Consider the following 21,227-nt stretch of genomic DNA (forward strand, 5'->3'; position numbering starts at 1 on the left):
TCTCTCTCTCTCTCTCTCTCTCTGCCTCTTTCCCTAGCTCAAGGTCTCTGGGTCTCAGCATCTCTCAGCCCAGGGCCTCTGAGCGTCTTCCTGTCTCTTTCTGTCTCTGTGTCTCTGGCCTCTCCACTTCCAGAGCCCCGGAATCTCTGAGCCTGAGGGCAGAGGGGGTCTTAGAGCTGATCCCTGTCTCTCCTTTCCTCTCTCTCTCTCTGTCTCTTCTAGGCCGTTTCTGTGTCTCCCCTGGTCCCCAGACCTGCGAGTCTCAGCATCTCTCAGCCTCGAGGTCTCCGTGTGTCCCGGACCCTCGGCCCCGTCTCTCTGCCTCTCTGTGCGCCCCTGCCCCTCTCGGGCTCTCTGCCTCTGTTTCTATTCTCTCTCCCTCCCTGCCTCCCCCATTCTCAAGGCCCAGCTCCCTCCCTCCCTGCAACCTCCCCCTCCCTTCCCGCCCCTCCCCTCCTCCGCAGTAGCCAATGAGCGGCCGCCGGTCCCAGCTCCCGGCGCCGTCCGCCGAGTGAGGCCGCGGGCGCGGGGGGTGGGGGGTGGGAGGCCGGGAGGGGGCCGGGACGCCGGGCTCCGGGGCGGGGGCGGGGGGCGCGGGCACCGGCGACCCCGGTGGCGGCGGCGGCGGCCGGGGGAAGCCGCGGGGCCGGTCATGCGGCTGCGGGGCCCGCGGCCCGGAGCGTCCGCCCAGCCCTGAGCGAGGTGAGCGCGAGGGGAGGGTCCTGGAAGGAGTGGGGGGTCCCCTTGAGGTGGCTGGAAGCTAGGGGTTGGGGCTAAAAGGGCCCTGAAGGGACCTGGGGTGTGGGATTCTGGCGGTCCGGACGCCCGAGTTCGGGAGGCAATGGGGGGTGGGGGGACATCGGGCCTAGGGAATCCGGGAGGACAGGGTCCGAGGGTCCTGGAGTGGGGCAACTGTACTCTTAATGTCCGAGTCTTAGAGACCGTGGGCCCTGAGGAGGGTGCAGGCCAGGTCCTTGAGGGAGGCCGTCCTGGATGAGCGGGGAGGGCCCGGGCCCGGTGAGAGCAGGATGTGAGTCTGAGAAGGGGTCCCCAGGAACGGAGAATACGTTCCTCAAGAGATTGGAGGGAGACGGAGTTTGGACTTGGGGCTTGGAGAATGGGACCCCTGGGATCCGAAGGATCCTGAATCCAGAAGAGGCTGCGATACAGAAGGATAAGAAGGTGGCTCCAGGCCTGGGGGAGGGTCCCAAAGGAAAAAGGGCTAGAGGAGAATGAGATCTGGGCAGGCCACTTGGAGTCAGGAGGAATGAGAGCACAGCAGGAGGGGGTTTCTGAGGGGAAGTGAGAAGGGTGTCAGTGGGCAAGGTCCCAGCTGAGAGTCCAAGGAGTCATGGCGGGTGGGGGGAGCTGAGGTCAGCTACCTGGGACTCAGGCAGTCAGGGTGACTGGGGTTTTGACTGGAAGGGGAGCAAGTAGCTGGCGGTTAAGCCCCGGAGCGTTGGGATGGGGGGATGGGAGGAAAAGCTGGACAGAGCTCTGCCAGACTTGCTTCCCTGACTCCTCCAGGAGGCTGGGGGTGGGGTCTGGTGGGGGGTGAGGGCTCTGGGTGCTGAGATGGGGGGTGGGCGGTGATGAAAGTTGTCTGACTCCAAGATCCTTATTGGCATGGGTCAGAGTTTCAAGGCTCCAAGAATTCTGATTAAAGAAAGCGGGGTCTCAAGTCTTGGCTGCATTGAATGGGGGGGGGGGCAGAGAGAGAGGGAGACACAGAATCCGAAGCAGGCTCCAGGCTCTGAGCCATCAGCCCAGAGCCCGACGCGGGGCTCGAACTCATGGACCGCGAGATCATGACCTGAGTTGAAGTCAGACGCTTAACTGACTGAGCCACCCAGGCGTCCCTTCACCTTCCTAGTTTAAAAAGATGGTGGGGATCCCGGGTATTCAGGGACGTAGAGATCCCTGGATGAAATAGGAAGGGAATCCCAAGTTGAGTCCCCCCAAATCATGGGATTGTGTGGTGCAGGGGAAAGTTCTTGGCTGGGGGATGGGGGACAAGAGTGGGAAGTATGGGATTATGAGCTCCCTAGCTCGAAACTCCAGCTCCCCGACTGGAATTTGGAAGGCCACGGCTGTGAACTGGAGATGTCTCGTGTTTTGAGGCTCCAGCGTTAGAGGGATCAGAATTTCAGGTTGGATGTGTAATTGGAAGTCCTAACATTGGAGGTTAGAATCTGGAATCTCTGGTAGGGAATTTGGGGACCTTGTGATGGCCCATGAAGGGGGAATCACGGACTTCCTGATTTGGGGGTTTAGGGTTCAGAGCACTGATCCCTAGTTTGAAAGATGGTCTAGGGTACTCTGGCTAGGGTGCTGAATTGAGGGAGTGGGCGGGTCCCAGCTCATGGTTTTGACATTCTGGAATCTCTAGCCAAAATCCAGGCTCCAGGTCTCTGAGTCCCAGTGTTCTGGGATCCAGCAGCTTGAGATGGAGCCCCAGCATCCCAGGTGAACCTGCCTGGATCTGGGATGGGGGGGATTAGGGTTCTGGAATCTTACATCTGAGTCATGGGCCACGATCTCAGATTGAGGTATCAGATTGAGTTATCAAATTGAGGTCAAGGCACAGGAGCAGAGTCAGAAGGTCATGGGGTCAAGGTCCTGGTGTCAGAATTGGGTATTACATGTCAAGAGAAGAGTCCAAGTGTTTTAACTTGGGCAGGAGCCTCTGCTCAAGGTCTTGGTTAGTGGGTCCTCGGTTAGTGGGACCCTTACTTAGGGTTGTTCTTGTTAGTGACCCACTTGGGGGATTTCTGGTAACTATTTAGAAACAGACTCCAAGAGAAAAGGGTTAAGGTACCACGAGCCAGGATTGGGGAGATACGCCTGGTTCTTGTGTTGAAATGCCTGGTCAGTGTAAGTTTGAGTCATGGGACCAGGCTCAAGGTTAAGGATTCTGGTGGGGGGCTTGGGAAAGGGCCTAAGTTTAGGGTTGGAGGGCCTGGTTCTGGCATTGAGAATATGGGAGTTGAGTTTCTAGTCAGAGTCATGATATTTGGGACCCAGGTCCAGACACATGGTTGGAGCTAAGGTCCAATCTCTGGATCTGGGCTGAAGGGTTACAGTTGAAAATCTTATTCTGGGGCTGGCGATCTGGTGTGGGGCCTCTCATCAGGATCCAGAACACAGGTGTCAGGTGTGGGAAGGCCAGGCCTGGGGTTGAAGGTCAACAGTTGATGTCACTGGTTCCCATCCAGAAATGGGGTCATGGGTTAGGGCACAGAGGTCAGAGCCTGGGTCCAGTGTCCAGGTGTTTGCTTGGGGTTGGGGAATCTAGTTAGCCCCACCAGGGCTCTCCAGGACAACAGCTTTCTGTCTCTCACTCAGGCCCCGCAGGGCGCCCCCCGCCGCTGACGATGAGTCATTGCAGCAGCCGCGCCCTGACCCTGCTGAGCAGCGTGTTCGGTGCGTGTGGCCTGCTGCTCGTGGGCATCGCGGTCAGCACTGATTACTGGCTGTACATGGAGGAGGGAACGGTGCTGCCACAGAACCAGACCACGGAGGTCAAGATGGCCCTGCACGCAGGCCTCTGGCGAGTCTGCTTCTTTGCAGGTACGGACCTCACCTGCCGTCCATTCAACTGCCCCTGCCTTGCCTGGGACCCAAGAGCCCTTACCTGTACTTCTATCCCTTGGGTTCCAGAAGTCCAGAAACTGGTCCTGTTTTTCTCCTGGAGACCCGACCTCTAGCCCTTGATGTCCTGGATCTGAGAGCCCCATGCTCACACAATTCCAGGGTCCCTAAAACTGGAGAGTCCATCAGTCCTTGTCTCCTGGACGGTTCCAGTGTTGAATGGGCAGAATAAAAACCCTGTCTCTCCGGAACTCAGGAGCCTCTCGTCCAGCTTTACCTTCTTATCTTCCCCCCCAGGCCGGGAGAAGGGTCGCTGTGTGGCCTCGGAGTATTTCCTTGAACCGGAGATCAACTTGGTGACGGAAAACACGGAGAATATTCTGAGTGAGGGGAAGCGGGGGCGGGGGGCAGGCAAAGGGGGGCAGGATCACAGGGAGAGTCCCGGGAGAAAGGGCAGCACCAGGGAAGGGGTGGGATGGAAGGGAAGGAGTGGAGGCTTGAAAGAAGGCAGAGGCTGGACGAAGAGAACCGGCCAGGTTGATGGGGCGGGGCCTGAGCAGTGGGTGGAGTCAACAGGAATGGGGTGGGGCCATACCAAAAGGGGTGGGGCCTGGGCTAAGGAATGGGGCCAGCAGTGGAGGTATGGGAAAGGGGAGGAGCCACAAAGGGGGTGGGGATGGTGGGAGTGGAGAGTTAGGGGGAATGGGAAGGTGTCACCCCCCCCAGAGTCTCCCCTCACCCCCTGTCTCTCCCTTTACCCCTCTCTCAGAGACGGTGCGCACAGCCACCCCCTTCCCCATGGTCAGTCTCTTCCTAGTGTTCACGGCCTTCGTCATCAGTAACATCGGCCACATCCGCCCACAGAGGACCATTCTGGCCTTCGTTTCTGGTATCTTCTTCATCCTCTCGGGTGAGCCCAAGGAAAGGACTTAGGGGCTGGGGGACTGTTGCTGGTTCCAGGAACCTGTGGTCTCTCTTCCACTAAGAAAGGCGCTTCCTTGCTGTGTGATCTGGAGGGGTTGCCGAACCTCTCTGAGCCCCACTTTCCTTCTCTGTGAAATGGAAATCACAGCACCCATTTCACAGCTTGTTGGGAGGACCAAATCATAGCGAATGTTTATGGGGTGCTAATTAGGTATGGGGCTCTGTTCTGATGCTCTCCACAATCCTGTGAGATAAATGCTATCAACAGCCCCATTTTACAGATGCAGAAACAGACGCTCAGAGAGGTGAAGTCATTTGCTCGGGCCCATACAACCAGTGACACAGAGCTGGGACTCAGCCTCACACCCTTCACCTCCAGAGGCTGTGTTTTTTAACCACTCCTGATATTTTAGCAGTTAACATATCATAAGGCTCTTTATTTTCTGTGCAACATTGTATTCAAAAATTTTTCAAATAGAAAAGTGGAAAGGATTTTGGAATGAACACCCATGGGCGGACCCACCACTTAGAGTCAACTGTTACCCTATTACTAGACTTGCTTTGCCCCGTATCTGTCCATCTATCTATATTTCTATCCATCCATCAATCCACCTTTATTTCTTTATGCAGTTCAAAGAAAAGTGTCCATAAATTTCACCCAAAGTATTTCACCATGCACATCATTAGCTACATTTAAATATTTGTTTGTTTCTTCTTTTGAGACATGAGGATCTTTTGCACGAGTGATCTCACACCTTTTCCATAACATCTTTGCCAGGGAGTGTTATTATTAGCACTCACTTGATAAAATGGGGGCACTGAGGCCCACAGTTGTGCAGGGAGTTGCCCAAGACACATAAACTGGTGCTGGGGGACCGAGTGTCCTGAGCTCCCCTGCAGAGTTCTGTCTTAGGTGTTACCCTCCTCCAATGTCAGCACTGCATGGTCCATTTCAGTCCATCTCAGCTCAGTTCAGCCCAGGTGAACTCAGCCCTAACACATTTAACTCATCAATCTGGTCCAACTAACCCCAGTGTATTTTGACTTAGTTCTTCAACTTGGCTCAAATTCATTCAACATAATTTAGTTACGCTCCATTCGGGTCCTTCTAATTCAGTTGATATTTTATGAACAAAGCCTGCATACGTCTCATTTCCATTCTGTCTCCTGGGGCCTGCACTTGGATCCCTCTTTAGTGTTGGCTCCACAGACAGTGGAAGATGGATGTTTGGGTACCCCCAATCTCCTCTCTGCTCCTCAGCCAGCTTTCTCCAGGCCAAACCTCCCCCCCTGCCTCCAACCTAACCTGAAGAGACGTTTTCCAGAGAAACCAGGGTGCAACCTGCCTGTAAACTTGAATCGCAGCATGTGGAGGCAGACACTGAGCTGAGCTAAAATAAGGCACATAGAATATCACCATCCCAGAGCGTCAGAGCCGAAAGGGCTCATCGTTTTTCATACGGAAAAATAGTGTCCTAGAGAGAGAGAGGAAGTGGGGCGAGGGTAGTTGCTTTTATTCAATCTACCCAAAACACTAGAAGGAAAATCCCATTGTTTGCTGTTCACAGAAGGGGTAGCGTAGCCCAGTGACAGAGTAGTCGGTTAGCATAGAGGGTGTTCTCCTCCCAAAACCCAGGCTCATGCTCCTGTGGTGCCCCAGGACCTGACTTCCCAAGATCAGGCTGAGGATCGATGGTGCTGTCATGGCTGGAGGTCAGGCCTCTGATGTAACAACAGAGCAATTTGGGGAGATTGAAGCCTGCTTCCTAAAGCCCTTCCTTGAGTTCATTTCACAAAATATGGCCTATGGTCATGTGCTTTCAAGGTTTTGGGGTGTAGTGACCGACAGTTCATACTGCTGTGAACCTAGAAATCCCTGCATTCAAATTCTTCCCCTTAACTTCATGGGCTACAGTATGGAATTGCTGAGAGGACAAATCTTTTTTTTTTTTTAAAGTTTTTATTTTTATTTTTGAGGGAGAAAGAGACAGAGTGTGAGCAGGGGAGGGGCAGAGAGAGTGGGAGACACAGAATCCAAAGCAGGCTCCAGGTTCTGAACTGTCAGCACAGAGCCTGACATGGGGCTGGAACCCACAAGCTGTGAGATCATGACCTGAGCTGAAGTCAAACACTTAACTAACTGAGCCACACAGGCACCCCTTAAAAAAATGTTTTTAAGTTGATTTATTTTGAGAGAGAGAGAGAGAGAGAGAGAGAGAGAGAGAGAGAACGCAAGTGGGGGAAGGGCAGAGAGAAGGAATCCCACGCAGGCTCCACACTGTCAGCCCATGGGGCTCGAACTCATGAAACCATGAGATCATGACCTGAGCTAAAACCAAGAGTCAGACGCTTAACCGACTGAGCCACCCAGGTGTCTGGACAGGACAAATCTTAGGGGATAGCAAACCCATGTAGGGCCAAATGGTACCGATTTCAGGCTTTGTGAGCCATAGGGTTGTAGTGTCACAACAACCAGAGGTGCAGTGGTGGGCATGGCTGTGTCCCAGCGATACTATTTATAGATCTTGACATTTGAGTTCCATGTAATTTTCACGAGCCATGAAATATTCTTCTTGTTTTGTTTTGTTTTGTTTTTCTCACCATTTAACAATGGAGAAACCATGCTTAGCCCACAAACCATACAAAAACAAGTGCTGGAGCAAACGGTAGTTTGCTGAGCCCTGGTCCAGATCATAGATGTGAAGGGCAACCATACATTACATATACATGGTACTAATCACAGCAACAGCCAAAATTATAAGCACTTCATGGAGCGCCATGGTTTGGGGAAGTCTTAAGTGCTTTATGCAGGTTATTTCGTTTCTTTACCTTGTAAGGCAGATGCCACTGTGATTCTCATTCTCCAGGTGAGGAAACAGAAGCACTCACAGGTGACCTTGCTCCATAGTGGAAGCAGGATCCCCCACCCAAGCTTTCACTATGGCACTGTATTGCCCCACCACAATGAAAAATCACACACAAAAAATGGGGCACCTGGTTGGCTCAGTCAGTAGAGCATGGGAGTCTTGATCTTGGGGTGAGTTTGAGCCCCATGTTGGGTGTAGAGATTACTCAAAAAAATAAGAAAATAAAAAATAAAAAGCTTTTTAAAAAATCATAAAAATTAAAGAGATTTAAAAGTAGAGGAAAGGATGGAAACAGTACCAGCGTCTTAGATCCTAGAACAGAATAATCTAGTCTATCTGCCTCATGTTCCCAGTGAGGAAACCAAGACTTGGAGAGAGAGACAGGAGTTAGTTGCCCAAGGGCTGGTAAATGGTGGCTTTGGCATTCAATTCTGGATAAAGTGGTGGGAGATTTGGGGCAGGGGAGGGATTGGGTCACACCTGGGTGCTAAGCATCTTTCAGGGAGCATTTTGGGGATGAACTAGTGGGGGGAAAAGAAAAGAAATTGGCAAACCAAGGAGGAAGCTTATGCAGTGGTTTGGGCAAGAGCAGCTGGGGCCTGAGCTGGGCTAGGGATGGAAAGCTAAAGGCAACAGGATGACTTTGACAGAGAAATAGATCGACAGAAGAATCAATGGAACCAGATGACTGACTCGATATGGTTGTCGAGAGAAGCAGGGTGGAGGATGGAATGTCATTGATTTTCTTTTTCCAGGTCATAAGAAGCATGCTTCCCATGCAAAGCCCATATTAACCCCTGACCCGCAACATGCATCTACTCATTCATTTGCTCATCAAACATTTACCCAGACATCCTACATGCCAGGTCCTGAACAGAGCACTGAAGATGTGGCTGAATCCTAAGTGAGAGCTCACATGCAGTCAGTTACAAAACAGCCCCAATTACCCAGCAAATCAAAACTACACACTTGCTTAAATCCCTTCAATGCTCAGTGGATTCCCATTGCACTTAGAATACATCCAAACTCCCCATGCTAGCCTACAAGGTTTTCCATGATTTGGCTACTGCTCAGATCTCTGACCTCATTTCCTAACCCACTAACACTCTCTTCATTGCTTACAACCTCAGCCACACTGGCCTCCTTCTATTCCTTGAAAATGCTCATCTCAGTCCCATATGAGGACTTTGCACTCATTATCCCTTCATGCTTGGAAGTCTCTTCCTCCTGGTACTCAAAGGGCTTGAACTTTCTCCCTTCAGAGTTTGTCTCCCTGACAACAGTATGTAATATTGCCTCACCCCCACTATACTATGTACCACATTGCAAACTTTATATTTGTTTCATCACACTTATTGCTATTGTCATCTTATTTGCTTCCTGCCTCCTACCAGAATGTACCCTCCAAAATACATGGACACTTACAAACATTCTCTCATTTGTGTCTGCAAAGCCTAGATGAGTTGCTGGTACAAACTACACATTGAAATATTTGTATGAAGGATGAATGATAAGGACAGCTTAAGGCATTCTGGGAAAGGGGAAGATGTATTAACTTGGTACTGTAGGGTGGTGGAGGGTGGTGGTGGAGTGACCTGGGAGGGCTTCCAAGAGGAGGTGACATCTGAGTAGATGAAGCTGAAAGGGCGAGGGGGAATTTTTCAAGTGAAGAAAGAATAGTGCCTTGTACGGTGGTGGAATTCACAGCAGGTGTTAATGTCCTAGAAAGCATCTAAGGCAGAGGTAGACTCATGTGCAGCTCTCCATGGTCCTGAAACCGTATTGTTCTAAGGCCGGGTTGTTTCTGTTCAGCTTGGAATGTAGGTGATTCTTGCCTAGGGTGATATTCTGAAACAGATGTGGGGCGAGGTGGGCGGGGGGGGGGGATGTAATGGGAGTTGGATCACAGAGAAAGGAAGTGGGGAGGGAAGGAGGGAGAAAGAGAAGAAAGGAGAAAAAAGGGGGAAAGATTATTTTTGGAGAACCAGAGCCACTACAAAATATCCAGGAAGTAGAAAGAATGATGAGAATAACTTTTGCTATTGTTTTTACATGATTTTTAATTACTAAAAACAAAAAAAAAGCAAAAAAAGCCACAAAAAAATTCTCTCTCTTTGGAAATATTTGTTTATTTGTATCCTTATCAACCTTTGCTCCTGACTTGCCTTATGCAGAATGTCTGTTGTTTAGAACTGCAATCTAAAACGGAATCAAGGTGGTTAGCAGGAGTCAGATCGCAGAATCTGGGATGTCAGGCTGAGGAATGAAAAACTTCTGTGCACAACAGGAAGCCAAGGAAGAATTTTGACAAGAGAAGGCTAGAGTTTGTATGGGTTTTAGAAAGAACCAGTACCTAAAGCAGGGAGATAGGGATTTAAGGGCAATGGTAGAAGCATTGACAATAAACCTTACCTGGGCCAGAGGATTTGTGGTTACAAGAAGGTTTTTTTTTGTTTGTTTCTTGTTTTGAGAGAGAGAGAGAGAGAGCAGGGGAAAGGGGCAGAGGGAGAGAGAGAGAATCTCAAGCAGGTTCCACACTAAGCGCACAGCCCAACACAGGGCTCTATCCCATGACCCCGGGGCTATGACCTGAGCTGAAATCAAGAATACGGGGCAGCTGGGTGGCTCAGTCGGTCAAGCATCCGACTTCAGCTCAGGCCATGATGTCACGTTTGTGAGTTTGGACCCCACATTGGGCTCTGTGCTGACAGCTCAGAGCCTGGAGCCAGCTTTGGATTCTGTGTCTCCCTCTCTCTCTGCCCCTCCGCTGCTCTCTCTCTCTTTTAAAAATAAATAAATGTAAAAAAAAATTGGATGCTCAACCGAGACACCCAGTTACCCCACAAGAAGGGGTTTTGATTTATAAGAGATTCAGGAAGTAAAATGGACATGACTTGATGACTGAGAATCTTTGGTGGATGAGAGAGAGAGAGAGAGAGTAAAATCAGGATGACTCCCCTGGTACCTGACTAGGGCACTAGGGGCATGGGTACTTGAGTGAGTGTGGATTGTAGGATTCCTTTGCTATTTCTTTTCTTTAAGCCTGGTCATCTTTCTGGATCTATCTCGGATGCTTTTCCACCACACTTTGTGGGCCCACTCTTCTTGAATACCAAAATTATGGAATTCTAGAAACTGAAAGTGCTATGGATGTTCAGAGCAAGGAAAAGTTAATTCCTAGAGGAAATGGAGAAATGGGGGGATTTAGCATGCATTCAAAAAAAGAAAGCAACTAATGAGCTTTGCTAGAAGCTCGAGTTGCTTGGCAAGTATACTCATCCATTCAACTGGTATTTATTATTGTGCTACATGATAGCGATGCAAACAGGAACAAGGTAGTCTAGTTCCAAGCATCCCAGTGGGGGAGATGCATGGTGGAAACAATTACAGATACAAATTACATGTTAGGTAGTAATCAGAGTGACAAAAAAATAGGACAGGGGAAGGAGAGTAATGGGGGGCATTATCTCAATCACTCCAATCTTTTTTAGATGTTATTTTTTGAGAGAAAGAGAGAGAGAGAGAGAGAGAGAGAGAGAGAGAGAGAGCATGAGCGGGGGAGGTGCAGACAGAGAGGGAGACATAGAATCTGAAGCAGGCTCCAGGCTCTGAGCTATCAGAATGGAGCCCAATGAGGGGCTTGAACCCACCAGCCATGAGATCATGACCTGAGCTGAAGTTGGACGCTTAACCAACTGAGCCACCTAGGTGCCTCACTCCAATTTTTTTTTTTAAGTTTATGCATTTATTTTGAGAGGGCAGGGGCAGAGAGAGAAGGAGAGGGAGAATCCCAAGCAGGCTCCCCACTGTCAGCCCAGAGCCTGATGTGGGGCTCAATCCCACAACCGTCAGATCATGACCTAAGCCAAAATTAAGAGTCCAATGCTTAACTTATTGAGCCACCCATTTGCCCCAATCAGTCCAATTTTTTAATGAAAACTTTGAAATCAATAGAAGAGTGCAATGAGCGTTGTATACCTTACTCCACCCAAATCCTGCACTTTTCTGATGTTTTGCCATATTCTTTCTCTTTTTTTCCACCCTCCTTTTTTTCTCCCCTCTCCCCATGCTTTTCTGGGACGTTACCATTTAAAATTAAGTTATGGACATCACAATAGTTCATCTCTAAACACTGTAGTATGCATCTCTTAAGAGGAAGGGCATTCTACTACACCACCATTATCATACCAAGAAATCTTCCAGTAATGCCATAATATAATTTGTTCCATTCGCAGACTGTCCCATTGTTTCAAGAATGCCTTTTATAGCTCCCCTCCCCAAACCAGGATTCAAGCTTGGTTCACACACAGCATTTAGTTCACGTCTCTTTTACTCTAGACTAGTTCCCCCACTATTTTTTTTTACAACACTGACTTCTAAAATGTACTTCATTATAAAAATACAGAAAGAATAGTATAAATAAGTGAAATCCCGTGTATCCTTCCCTCAGCTTCAAAAAGTTACCAACATATGGCGAATCTTTTTTTAGTCCCACGGCCGTATCTCCCTTCTGCACTTCGCTACGTTATTTTAAGGCCAGCCTCTGCCATTAAATCGTTTTTACCCACAAATATTTCAGTATATCTCTGAGAAATAAGTACTTTGTTATTTAACATAGCCATCATGCCCAAACAATTAAGAATAGCTGCTTAATATCATTTAAAATCTAGTCAGGGTTCTCCTTCCCCACGTGTCTCATAAATAAGTGCCTTTTTACAGTTAGTTTGTCGCAAATCAGGATTCAAATTCCACCTGTGCATTTAGCTGATAGATCTCTGAAGCATCTTTTAATCTATAATAATCTCTCTCCTATTTTTTTCTTGCCACTTATTTGTTGGTGAAATCTGGTCATTTGTCTTGTAGAATTCCCACCTCCAGGATTTTTCCCGTTGCCCTCTCATGTTGTGTAATATGCTCATTCATCCCTATGTTTACCTATAAAACTGTTGATCCAATCCAGGTTTATGGGTTTCTGGTCTCTCTCTCTCTGTGTGTGTGTGTGTGTGTGTGTGTGTGTGTGTGTGTGTTTGGCAAAAAAAAATACTTCAAAGATAGGTGGTGCTGTTTATATCCTACCGCATTGCATCCAGAGACACAATGCCTGGTTGTCTGTCTTTGGGGGGTGTTAAGAATGATCACTGGATGCAGTGTTACTGGCTTGACCCATATCACTGGCCTTTGGAAGACTGCTGACCAAGGTGTCAGTTAGTATAGAAAGTCCCCATCTTAGATCTGTTTGATTGTTTTTCCATGGCGTCGTTTGATTTGTTCCTTGTTGCTTGCTTTCTCTGTAACCTGGGAGTCATGTCTACACTAGAGGCTTTATTAGATCCAGGTTAAAAATGTTTGGCGAGCAGATACAGAGGAGTGCTGCGTTCGTATATCCCATCACTTTGGGTGGTGAATAATGTCAGGTCGTTCCCCGTGACGGGAACAAAGTTTGAAACTTTGGTAAAGGTAATGGTCATCAGGGCTGTTCATTGAAAAGGGAGTTTCCTCTTTCTAATGAATAAGTGATTTCTAGGGTGATACTTTGGTACCTTGGGGAGAAAAAAATCCTGTTTTGGAATACCTAGTTTGTTGAATTTCTTTTTGTTGTTCTGGAAAAAAATTTCAACCTACCGAAAAATTAGCCAAAAATAATGCAGTGAACTCACATATACCCTTCCGGTGGACCAAATTTTAATGTTTTGCGATGTTCTCTCTCTCTTTCTATCCATATTGTATCTGAGATATATATATATAAACCTAAATATATGTATACATTTGAACATAAGTAGCAAACCCCTCACCCCTAAATACTTCAGCAAGTATCTCCTAAAAACAAGTGTATCCATTCCCTTTTCTTTCTTTTTTAATGTTTTTATTTATTTTTGAAAGAGAGAGAGAGAGAGAGACAGATCATGAGCAGGGGAGGGGCAGAGGGAGAGGGAGACACAGAATCCAAAGCAGGTTCTAGGCTCTGAGCTGTCAGCTCAGACCCTGATGCAGGGCTCGAACCCACGAACCGTGAGATCATGACCTGAGCTGAATTGGATGCTTAACCGACTGAGCCACCCAGGTACCCCTCCATTCCCTTTTCTAACCACAGTACAATAATCAAATTCAGGAAGTTTAACATTTATACAATATTATAGCTAAAACACAATCCATATTCAAATTTCACCAATGGTCCCAATGCTGTCTTTTGTAGTCATTTCTGCCCCCTCTCATCCCAATTCAGTTTGCAATCTAGGAGCATACGTTGTATATCCCCATCCTGTCTCTTTCATTGCCTTTCATCTTTTATATAGTTCCTGTGCCTTTTTAAAGAAGAAATATCTTTCATGTTGACTTTTTTTGAAGAGCTCAGCCAGTTGTCTAGTGGAATGGCCACAGTTTCCTTAGGAGTGGATTCAGGTTACACATTTCCAGCGGGAAGGCCACGTAAATGGAGTTGTGGCACGCTCACATCAGGAGGTAATGGTGTCAGTCGACTCCACTATTGGTGATGTTCGTTTTGGTCACTTGCTTGAGATGGTATGTTAAGTTCCTTTATGATAAAGGAAGCTTTTATTTTTATTTATTTATTTATTTATTTGAGAGAGAGAGAGAGAGAGAGAGAGAGAGAGAGAGAGAGAGAGAGAGAGATATGAGTGAGTGGGAGAGGGGCAGAGAGAGGAGACACAGAATCCAAAGCAGGCTCCAGGCTCTGAGCTGTCTGATGCGGGACACGAATCCACGAACCTCGAGATCATGACCTGAGCCAATCTCACAATCCCTCAGTCATGAGATCATGGTCCATGAGTTCAAGCCCTGCGTGGGGCTCCGTGCTGACAGCTCAGAGCCTGGAGCTTGCTTTGGATTCTGTGTCTCCCTCTCTCTCTGACCCTCCCCCCCCCCATAAAAAATAAACATTAACTTTTTTAATGTTAATTTATTTTTGAGAGAGAGACAGAGTGCTAGCAGGGGAGGGGCAGAGAGAGAGGGAGACACAGAATCCAAAGCAGCTGTCAGCACAGAGCCTGACACAGGGCTCAAACCCATAAACTGTGAGATCATGTCCTGAGCTGAAGTCAAATGCTCAACTGACTGAGCCACCCAGACGCCCCAAGAACCCTCTTCATTTTTAAAAATATTTATTTATTCTAGAGAGAGAAAGAGAGCACTAATGGGAGAGAAGCAGAGAGGGGGGGGACAGAGGATCCAAAGTGAGCTTGGCACTGACAGCAAAGAGCCTAATGTGGGGCTCGAACTTACAAACCATGAGATCATGACCTGAGCCAAAGTCAGACATGTAACCACCCAGGTGCCCCAGGAACCCTCTTCAGACTAGTCCCTGCATTCTTTTCTGATATGTCCCCATCTTTTTTTTTTTTTTTTTTTGCATATTTCCTTCCTTTATGGCACAATTACACTTTTATTGCCTCTCCCCCAGGCTTCCAATTAGCTACTTCTTCTGGAAGCCCTAGCTTCTTATTTAGTGAGGGATGATATTAGAGACCAAACTCTGGGTGCTTGCTGTGCTCATTGCTGCTGGGGTGTCACTGCTGCTAGGATGCTTCAGGGCACAAAGTGGGGAATCATGTGCTTGTAAAACAGGAGTTTTATACTGACACCCCAGGGTTCTTCCTTACCTCACCCCATTCTTATCTGTGTCTTCCTTTCTTCCAAATGAAAAATTCCAGCTCCCTAAATATCAGTATATTTGAACATTTGCTCAACCCTACACTGCTTAAGAACTGCTACCTCTAGACCACCGCCCCCCAAATCCACTAAGGTTCAAGATTTCTCTGCAGATCTTTTGTCTTTACAGTGAAATATATAATCAAAGTACCGTATTCAAAAGTCACTTGGAATAATACTTTTACTCCTTCCTGTGGTTGTGCTACTCGTTTGATATAAACTTAGCTTCATTTATTTTTGTTTGTATTCAATTTTAGGTTTTTCTCAATCCTTGTTGGTTTTATCTTTTGAACATATAAAACATTAGCATTGTTCCAAGGGTCCCGATCATGCAAAAATCAGCAACGCCACTTTTCTCTCATCCCTTCCTTCCTCTTCTCACTTACCTCCTGTAGGTGATCAGCCTCGTTTTTTGTTTTCCTTACCATGTCTCTTTTTGCAAAAATAAACAGATGTACATATGCATTTTATGTACTTTTTTTTCCTTAAAAGCTAGCATTCTGTATACTCGTATATTCTTCTGCGCATTACTCTTTCTTGTTGTTGTTGTTAAGCTGAGTGACAGTGTCTGGAACTCTCATTGAATGGCACAGCAGTTCATAGAGACCACCCTCATTCTCATTTCACAGCGGCACAGTTTTACAATGTATCCCACTCATCCTCTCTGTAAGTTCATCTAGGTCATTTCCATTGTTTTGCAGTTATGAGTAATGTGGTGAATTAACATGTGCATATGTGCTTTCGTATGGTTGGACAGATAGCTTCAGGGTAAATTCTTATGCGTGAGATGGCTGAGTTAAAGGACAGATACATGTGTGGTTTTGTTAGATTTGGCCAGATTCCCCTCCACAGGGCCTGGGCCATTTTACACTCCCACTAGCAACACATAAGAGCTGCCGTTTCCTCAGCTTCACCAAAAGGACATGTTGTGAAGGTTATTAACTTTTGGTGACCTGATGGTTGAGAAACAGTATCTCTTCACAGTTCCCATTTCTTCTATTCTGAGTAAAGGAGCATTTTTTTTATGTTTTTATTTATTTTTGAAGGAGAGAGAGACCGAGCGTGAGCAGGGGAGGAGCAGAGAGAGAGGGAGACATAGAATTTGAAGCAGGCTCCAGGCTCCGAGCCATCGGCCCAGAGCCCGACGCGGGGCTCGAACTCCAGAACTGGGAGATCATGACCTGAGCCGAAGTCGGACGCTTAGCTGACTGAGCCACCCAGGCGCCCCTAAAGGAACATTTTTAAAAATGTTTATTTATTTTGAGAGAGAGAGACAGAGAGAGAGAGCAGGGGAGGGGCAGAGAGAGAGGGAGAAAGAGAATCCCAAGTAGGCTCTGCACAGTCAGCACAGAGCCCGATGCAGGGGTCCATCTCATGAACCCATGAGATCATGACCTGAGCCAAAACCAAGAGTTGGATGCTTAACTGAATGAGCCACCCAGGCACCCCAAGAGCATTTTTTTTTAAACAAGGAGCTCAAAGAAGGGACAAAGGAAGAGAGATGTAAATGAAGTGAAAGAGAGACTTGGAGAAGCCTGGAGGAAGAGTCTTGCAGTTGGAGGGAACAGCAAGAGCAAAGGCCCTGTGACAGAAATAAGCTGGACAAGTTCAAGGCAGGGTGAGACAGTCATGCGATCTAAGTAGAGGGAGCTCCAGGGATGAGGCTGGTGACACTCAGATCGTGTACGCGTTGCAATTCAGGGGTCAGGAAAGTTTTCCTGTAAAAGGCCAGATATGAATATCCTCAGCCATACAGGCTGTACTTGCCACTGTGAGTGCGGGCCACACAGGAGCAAAGGGGCGTGGCTGTGCACCAATAAAATTTTATTTATAGTCCCTGACATTAGAAATTCATATACTTTTTTCTTAAGTTCACTTATTTATTTTGAGAGAGAGAGAGAGAGAGAGAGCACAAGCTGGGGAGGGGCAGAGAGAGAGAGAGAGAGAGAATCCCAAGTGGCCTCCACGCTGTCAGCACAGAGCCGAACGCGGGGCTTAAACTCAAGAACCGCGACATCATGACCTGAACTGACACCGAGAGTCAGAAGCTTAACGGGCTGAGCCCCCCAGGCCGCCCCTAAAATGCATATACTTTTTGAACTGAGGTATTCTAATTCACAAAACACAAAGTTGGTATGATTCAGTGGTTTTCGTATATTTGCAAGGTGGTATAACCATCCCTATCACCCGATCTCACAACATTTTCATTACTCCAGAAAGAAACCTCTTACCCTTTAACAACAGTCGGAATCTCCCCTCCACCCCATTCCTTGGCAGCCGCTAATCTACTCTCTGTGTCTACGGATTTGCCTATTTTCAACATCACATATAAATGGAACCCTACAGCACGCATCTGTCTTCCTTCTCTTGAGCTTATTTTCTAAGTTCATCCACGTGGCCGTATATATCAGTATGCCGTTCCTTTTTTTGGCTGAATAATATTCCTTTATACGGCTATACCACATTTTGTTTATCTACTTAGTTGATAGACATTTGGGTTCTTTCCGCTTTTCGGCTATTAAGAATGCTGCTACAAACATTCATGCAAAGTTTTTGTGTGAACATATGTTTCCTATTCTCTTGGGTGGAGATCCCCAGTGGAGGAATCGCTGGGTCATGTGGTAATTCTATCTTTAACACTTTTAGGAACTGCCAACTGAAATTCGCATACTTTTTACATGCCACAAAATATCATTCTTCTTTTGATTTTTTTCCCAACAATTTAATTCTATGAAAGCCATGCTTAGCTAGAAGGGCCATGCAAAAACAGGATGTGGGTGGGGTTTAGCCCATGGCGCATAGTTGTTTGTTGTTGTTATTATTATTCATAGTCTCAACCCAGGCCTCATCCTTTAGGACTCAGACAAAGACCATTCTTCCAGGAAGCGTTCCTTGGCTTCCCCTGCCCCTGCCTCTGTCCCTGCCCCTCACCTATGTGGGCTGGTGCCTCTTCTGGACCTAGAGAACTCTGTGTTACTACTTCCCTTACTGTGCATATCACCGCGTATGCCACGACTGACCAATGCCCACATCTGCCTTCCCCAATTGCTCTGTGAGCTCCTGGACAGCAGATTAGGGGAGGAGTGAGGAGAGGAAGTTCATTCATCTCTGCGATCCCTGCACCCAGCCAAGGCCCAGCACAAGGGGCTTCAGAAAAAAAAAAAAAAAAGGAATTTAGTTCAGGACCCAGCAGGGAAGAGAGGGGAGGGGGCAGGAAGGGGCGGCAGTGATATGGGGGAGGGGCTGGGGCTGGGGCTGGAGCAAGGGATTCACTGCTAACGGCCCAAGGGCCCCCTCTGCTCCCCCCAGGCCTCTCCTTGGTGGTGGGCTTGGTTCTTTACATTTCCAGCATCAATGACGAGGTCATGAACCGGCCCAGCAGCTCTGAGCAGTATTTCCACTATCGCTACGGGTGGTCTTTTGCCTTCGCCGCTTCCTCCTTCCTACTGAAAGAGGTGATGTCTGCGGGCCCCAGACTTGAATGGAGAGGGCTCTGGGGGCCCTCATTCCTGGGTCCAGGAGGAAGAGGAAGCTGGGGGTGTAGACTTTGGATTTAAGAGGGAGGTGGCAGCTGAGGGCCTAACCCCTGGGTCCTGGAGGAGGGGTCTGGGAGCTCCCAACTTCTGGGGTCCTGGGGGAGGAGGGGCTGGGAGGCTGGACTCTTGGGTCTGAGCGAGATGGGGGTGGGGGGTCTGGAGTCTTGGGGTCATCGGGAGCTCGGGGTGGGGGGCCAGCCTCTGGGACTCTGATCATGCGTTGCCACAGGGGGCTGGCGTGATGTCCGTGTACTTGTTCACCAAGCGCTACGCGGAGGAGGAGATGTACCGTCCGCACCCGGCCTTCTACCGCCCGCGACTCAGCGACTGCTCGGACTACTCCGGCCAGTTTCTGCAGCCCGAGGCGTGGCGCCGCGGCCGCAGCCCCTCCGACATCTCCAGCGACGTCTCCATCCAGATGACTCAGAACTACCCTCCAGCCATCAAGTACCCGGACCACCTGCACATCTCCACCTCGCCGTGCTGAGGCCTGCCCCTCGGAGCCCCCCTCTCCTCCTCTCCCTCTTCCTCCTCCTCTTCCTCCTCCTCCTTCTCAGGGGTCTCCAGCCCCACAGCTCCGCACCCTCCCTCCGGGCTTCGGGATGCGCCCCGGAGGACTGCGTGCACGCTACAGCCGCGTCTGCTTCCCGGTGGCCCCGCCCCGCCGCCCTAGCCCCTCCCACTTTCCAAGGGCTCCTCCCCCTATCGGTCCCGTCCACTGGCAGACGGCCCCGCCTCCTCTCCCTGGGGCCCGCCCCTTTCCTCGGGGCCCGCCCCGCCCCTCCAGTCTCCTCCCCACCGGTTTCCCTCCTGTGCGCACCCAGCGTGCACCCAGCGCGCAGGGCCCGCGGTGCCCAGCGCCCACCCACCCTGAGCCCCGCAACCCGCCGCCGCCTCGCCGCAGGGGCGCTGGGCTGGAGAGTAGGTTCGGCAGCCGCCTGGAATGCCAACCATTCTCTTCTCCCCTGGGCCCCCGACTTCTCTCTTCGCCCGCCCACTCTCATCTCCCGACCTTCCCGGTCCTTGGGTGCGGTGGGCGGCCTTCCTGCTGCGCCGGCGGCTGCGGGGTGGAGCGGGGCGCTGGACGCCGGGGCGTGGTTAACCTGGCGTTCCCTCCCACCCCGCCCCCCCACAGTTCTCCGCTCCCCTGGGAGGCCCCGTTCTTCCTCACCGGCTGGGCTCTTCTTGACCTCTTGAAGGTCGCCTGCCTTTTAGGGGGCGCCGTCTAACGGATCTCCTTGCTTTCTCAGCTGCCCTTGGCTTCTTTTTCTTCCTGCTCTTCTTCCTCTTCCTCCACTCTGTCTCCCTCCTTTCTGCCCGCGCATCCAAAGCCCCTAGGTGCATCTAGCCCCGCACACCACAGGACAGGGATGGAGACCCTAGGGTTCGAGGGAATTCCTCTGTGCCACTTCCACACCTGTGCCCGCCTCTTCCCCCTCGAGGACCCGTCGGGGGAGGGAGAGGCAGTAGCGGGGGTCGAAACCCCCCAAACCTCGAAGTCTTCCATTTTCTGGCACTCCCCCCTCATTGAAGTCCCCCTTCCCATCTCAGACCCCCCCCCCAACTCTGGCCTCTTTCAAGGGTCCGTCCGCCCCCTTGGACAGATTTGGGGGGAAGGTCACCAGAAACTCGTCCTCCACCCTTATTGGGGGAGAGAGGGCGAGGTAGCACAGTGTTGTACAACCAACCAGAAAGGCCCCGGGGTGGGGGGAGGGGGCAGGGGGAGGGACGGGGGCTTTTAGTTTGCATCTTAAGTGGGGGGGGGGAGGGGGGACTGCAGCAGTTAACCTGTCTTTACGCAGCGATTTTTAACGAGGCTGGGGGGAGGGGGGCTTTGGGGTGGGGGAAGGGGTGGGGTGGGGGGCCTGGCTCTGTTATTTGCCGTGTATCATATGTAAATACCAACAGAAACTTCAATAAACTTTATTTCAAACACGTCTCCGCCTGCCCAGGGGGAGGGCATTGGATACAGGGTCTGGGTCCAGGTCTCTATAACCCCCAGGGGTCGGGGCCTCGCGTCCTGCAGAATAAGGTTAGATTGGTTTCTGTTTAAGTTGCTTCATCATCGTTAACAGCAACTCTTTATAATTCGGTGCGTGTAAAGCATGTAGGACAGCAAATGACACCCACCAGGACCAATAAAAATTAACTCTTGGTGTTAACCGTGACCACTTAGAGTACTGTTACTATTACTTGCCTTCCTTCTACGTTCATTGCTTCATTTAGTTTTCTCCCCAAGCCTTCACGTTGAGTTTGCTGAAGTCATTTTGCAGGTAGGGCCACGGAGGTGAAATGACTCACCCAGGGTCACAGGTGGAAACCCGGCAGAGGCAAAGCTGAAAGGAGATTCATCTGGTTCCAAAGCTTGAGCTTCCTTCCCCCTGCACTGGGAAACAGTGGGTCTTCTTAAGGCTTGATTCTGTCACTGTGCTGAGAAATCAATGCCACCACGCAGGGCGCATCTACTGTGAGCTGCACACTCCCCTCCTGTACTGGATCTCACGAGATGCTCCCAACAGCCCTGTATCAGAGGCTGCAAAGTGAGTCCTGAGATCTGTGATCTCGCCTGCTCCACTGAGGGACTGAAAACAGCCTGGATGCTTAACGAGCTGCTTCTTGAAGTGTCTTCCAGAGGAGACACAGT

At 49.6% G+C, this 21,227-nt stretch overlaps 1 protein-coding gene across 1 annotated transcript; it reads left to right on the forward strand.

Moving 5' to 3' along the window:
• The first annotated feature begins 585 nt into the window (after positions 1 to 585).
• Positions 586 to 20,294, forward strand: CACNG7 (calcium voltage-gated channel auxiliary subunit gamma 7). Its single transcript, XM_027037377.2, has 6 exons — positions 586 to 702; positions 3,346 to 3,570; positions 3,889 to 3,975; positions 4,361 to 4,501; positions 18,357 to 18,502; positions 18,813 to 20,294. Exons 2-6 carry the CDS (start codon positions 3,375 to 3,377, stop codon positions 19,068 to 19,070), a joined length of 828 nt encoding a protein of 275 aa, XP_026893178.1. The 5' UTR covers positions 586 to 702; positions 3,346 to 3,374; the 3' UTR covers positions 19,071 to 20,294.
• The last annotated feature ends 933 nt before the right edge of the window (positions 20,295 to 21,227 follow it).

This window comes from Acinonyx jubatus, chromosome E2 (assembly GCF_027475565.1).
Source record: "Acinonyx jubatus isolate Ajub_Pintada_27869175 chromosome E2, VMU_Ajub_asm_v1.0, whole genome shotgun sequence".
Lineage (NCBI taxonomy): Eukaryota > Metazoa > Chordata > Mammalia > Carnivora > Felidae > Acinonyx > Acinonyx jubatus.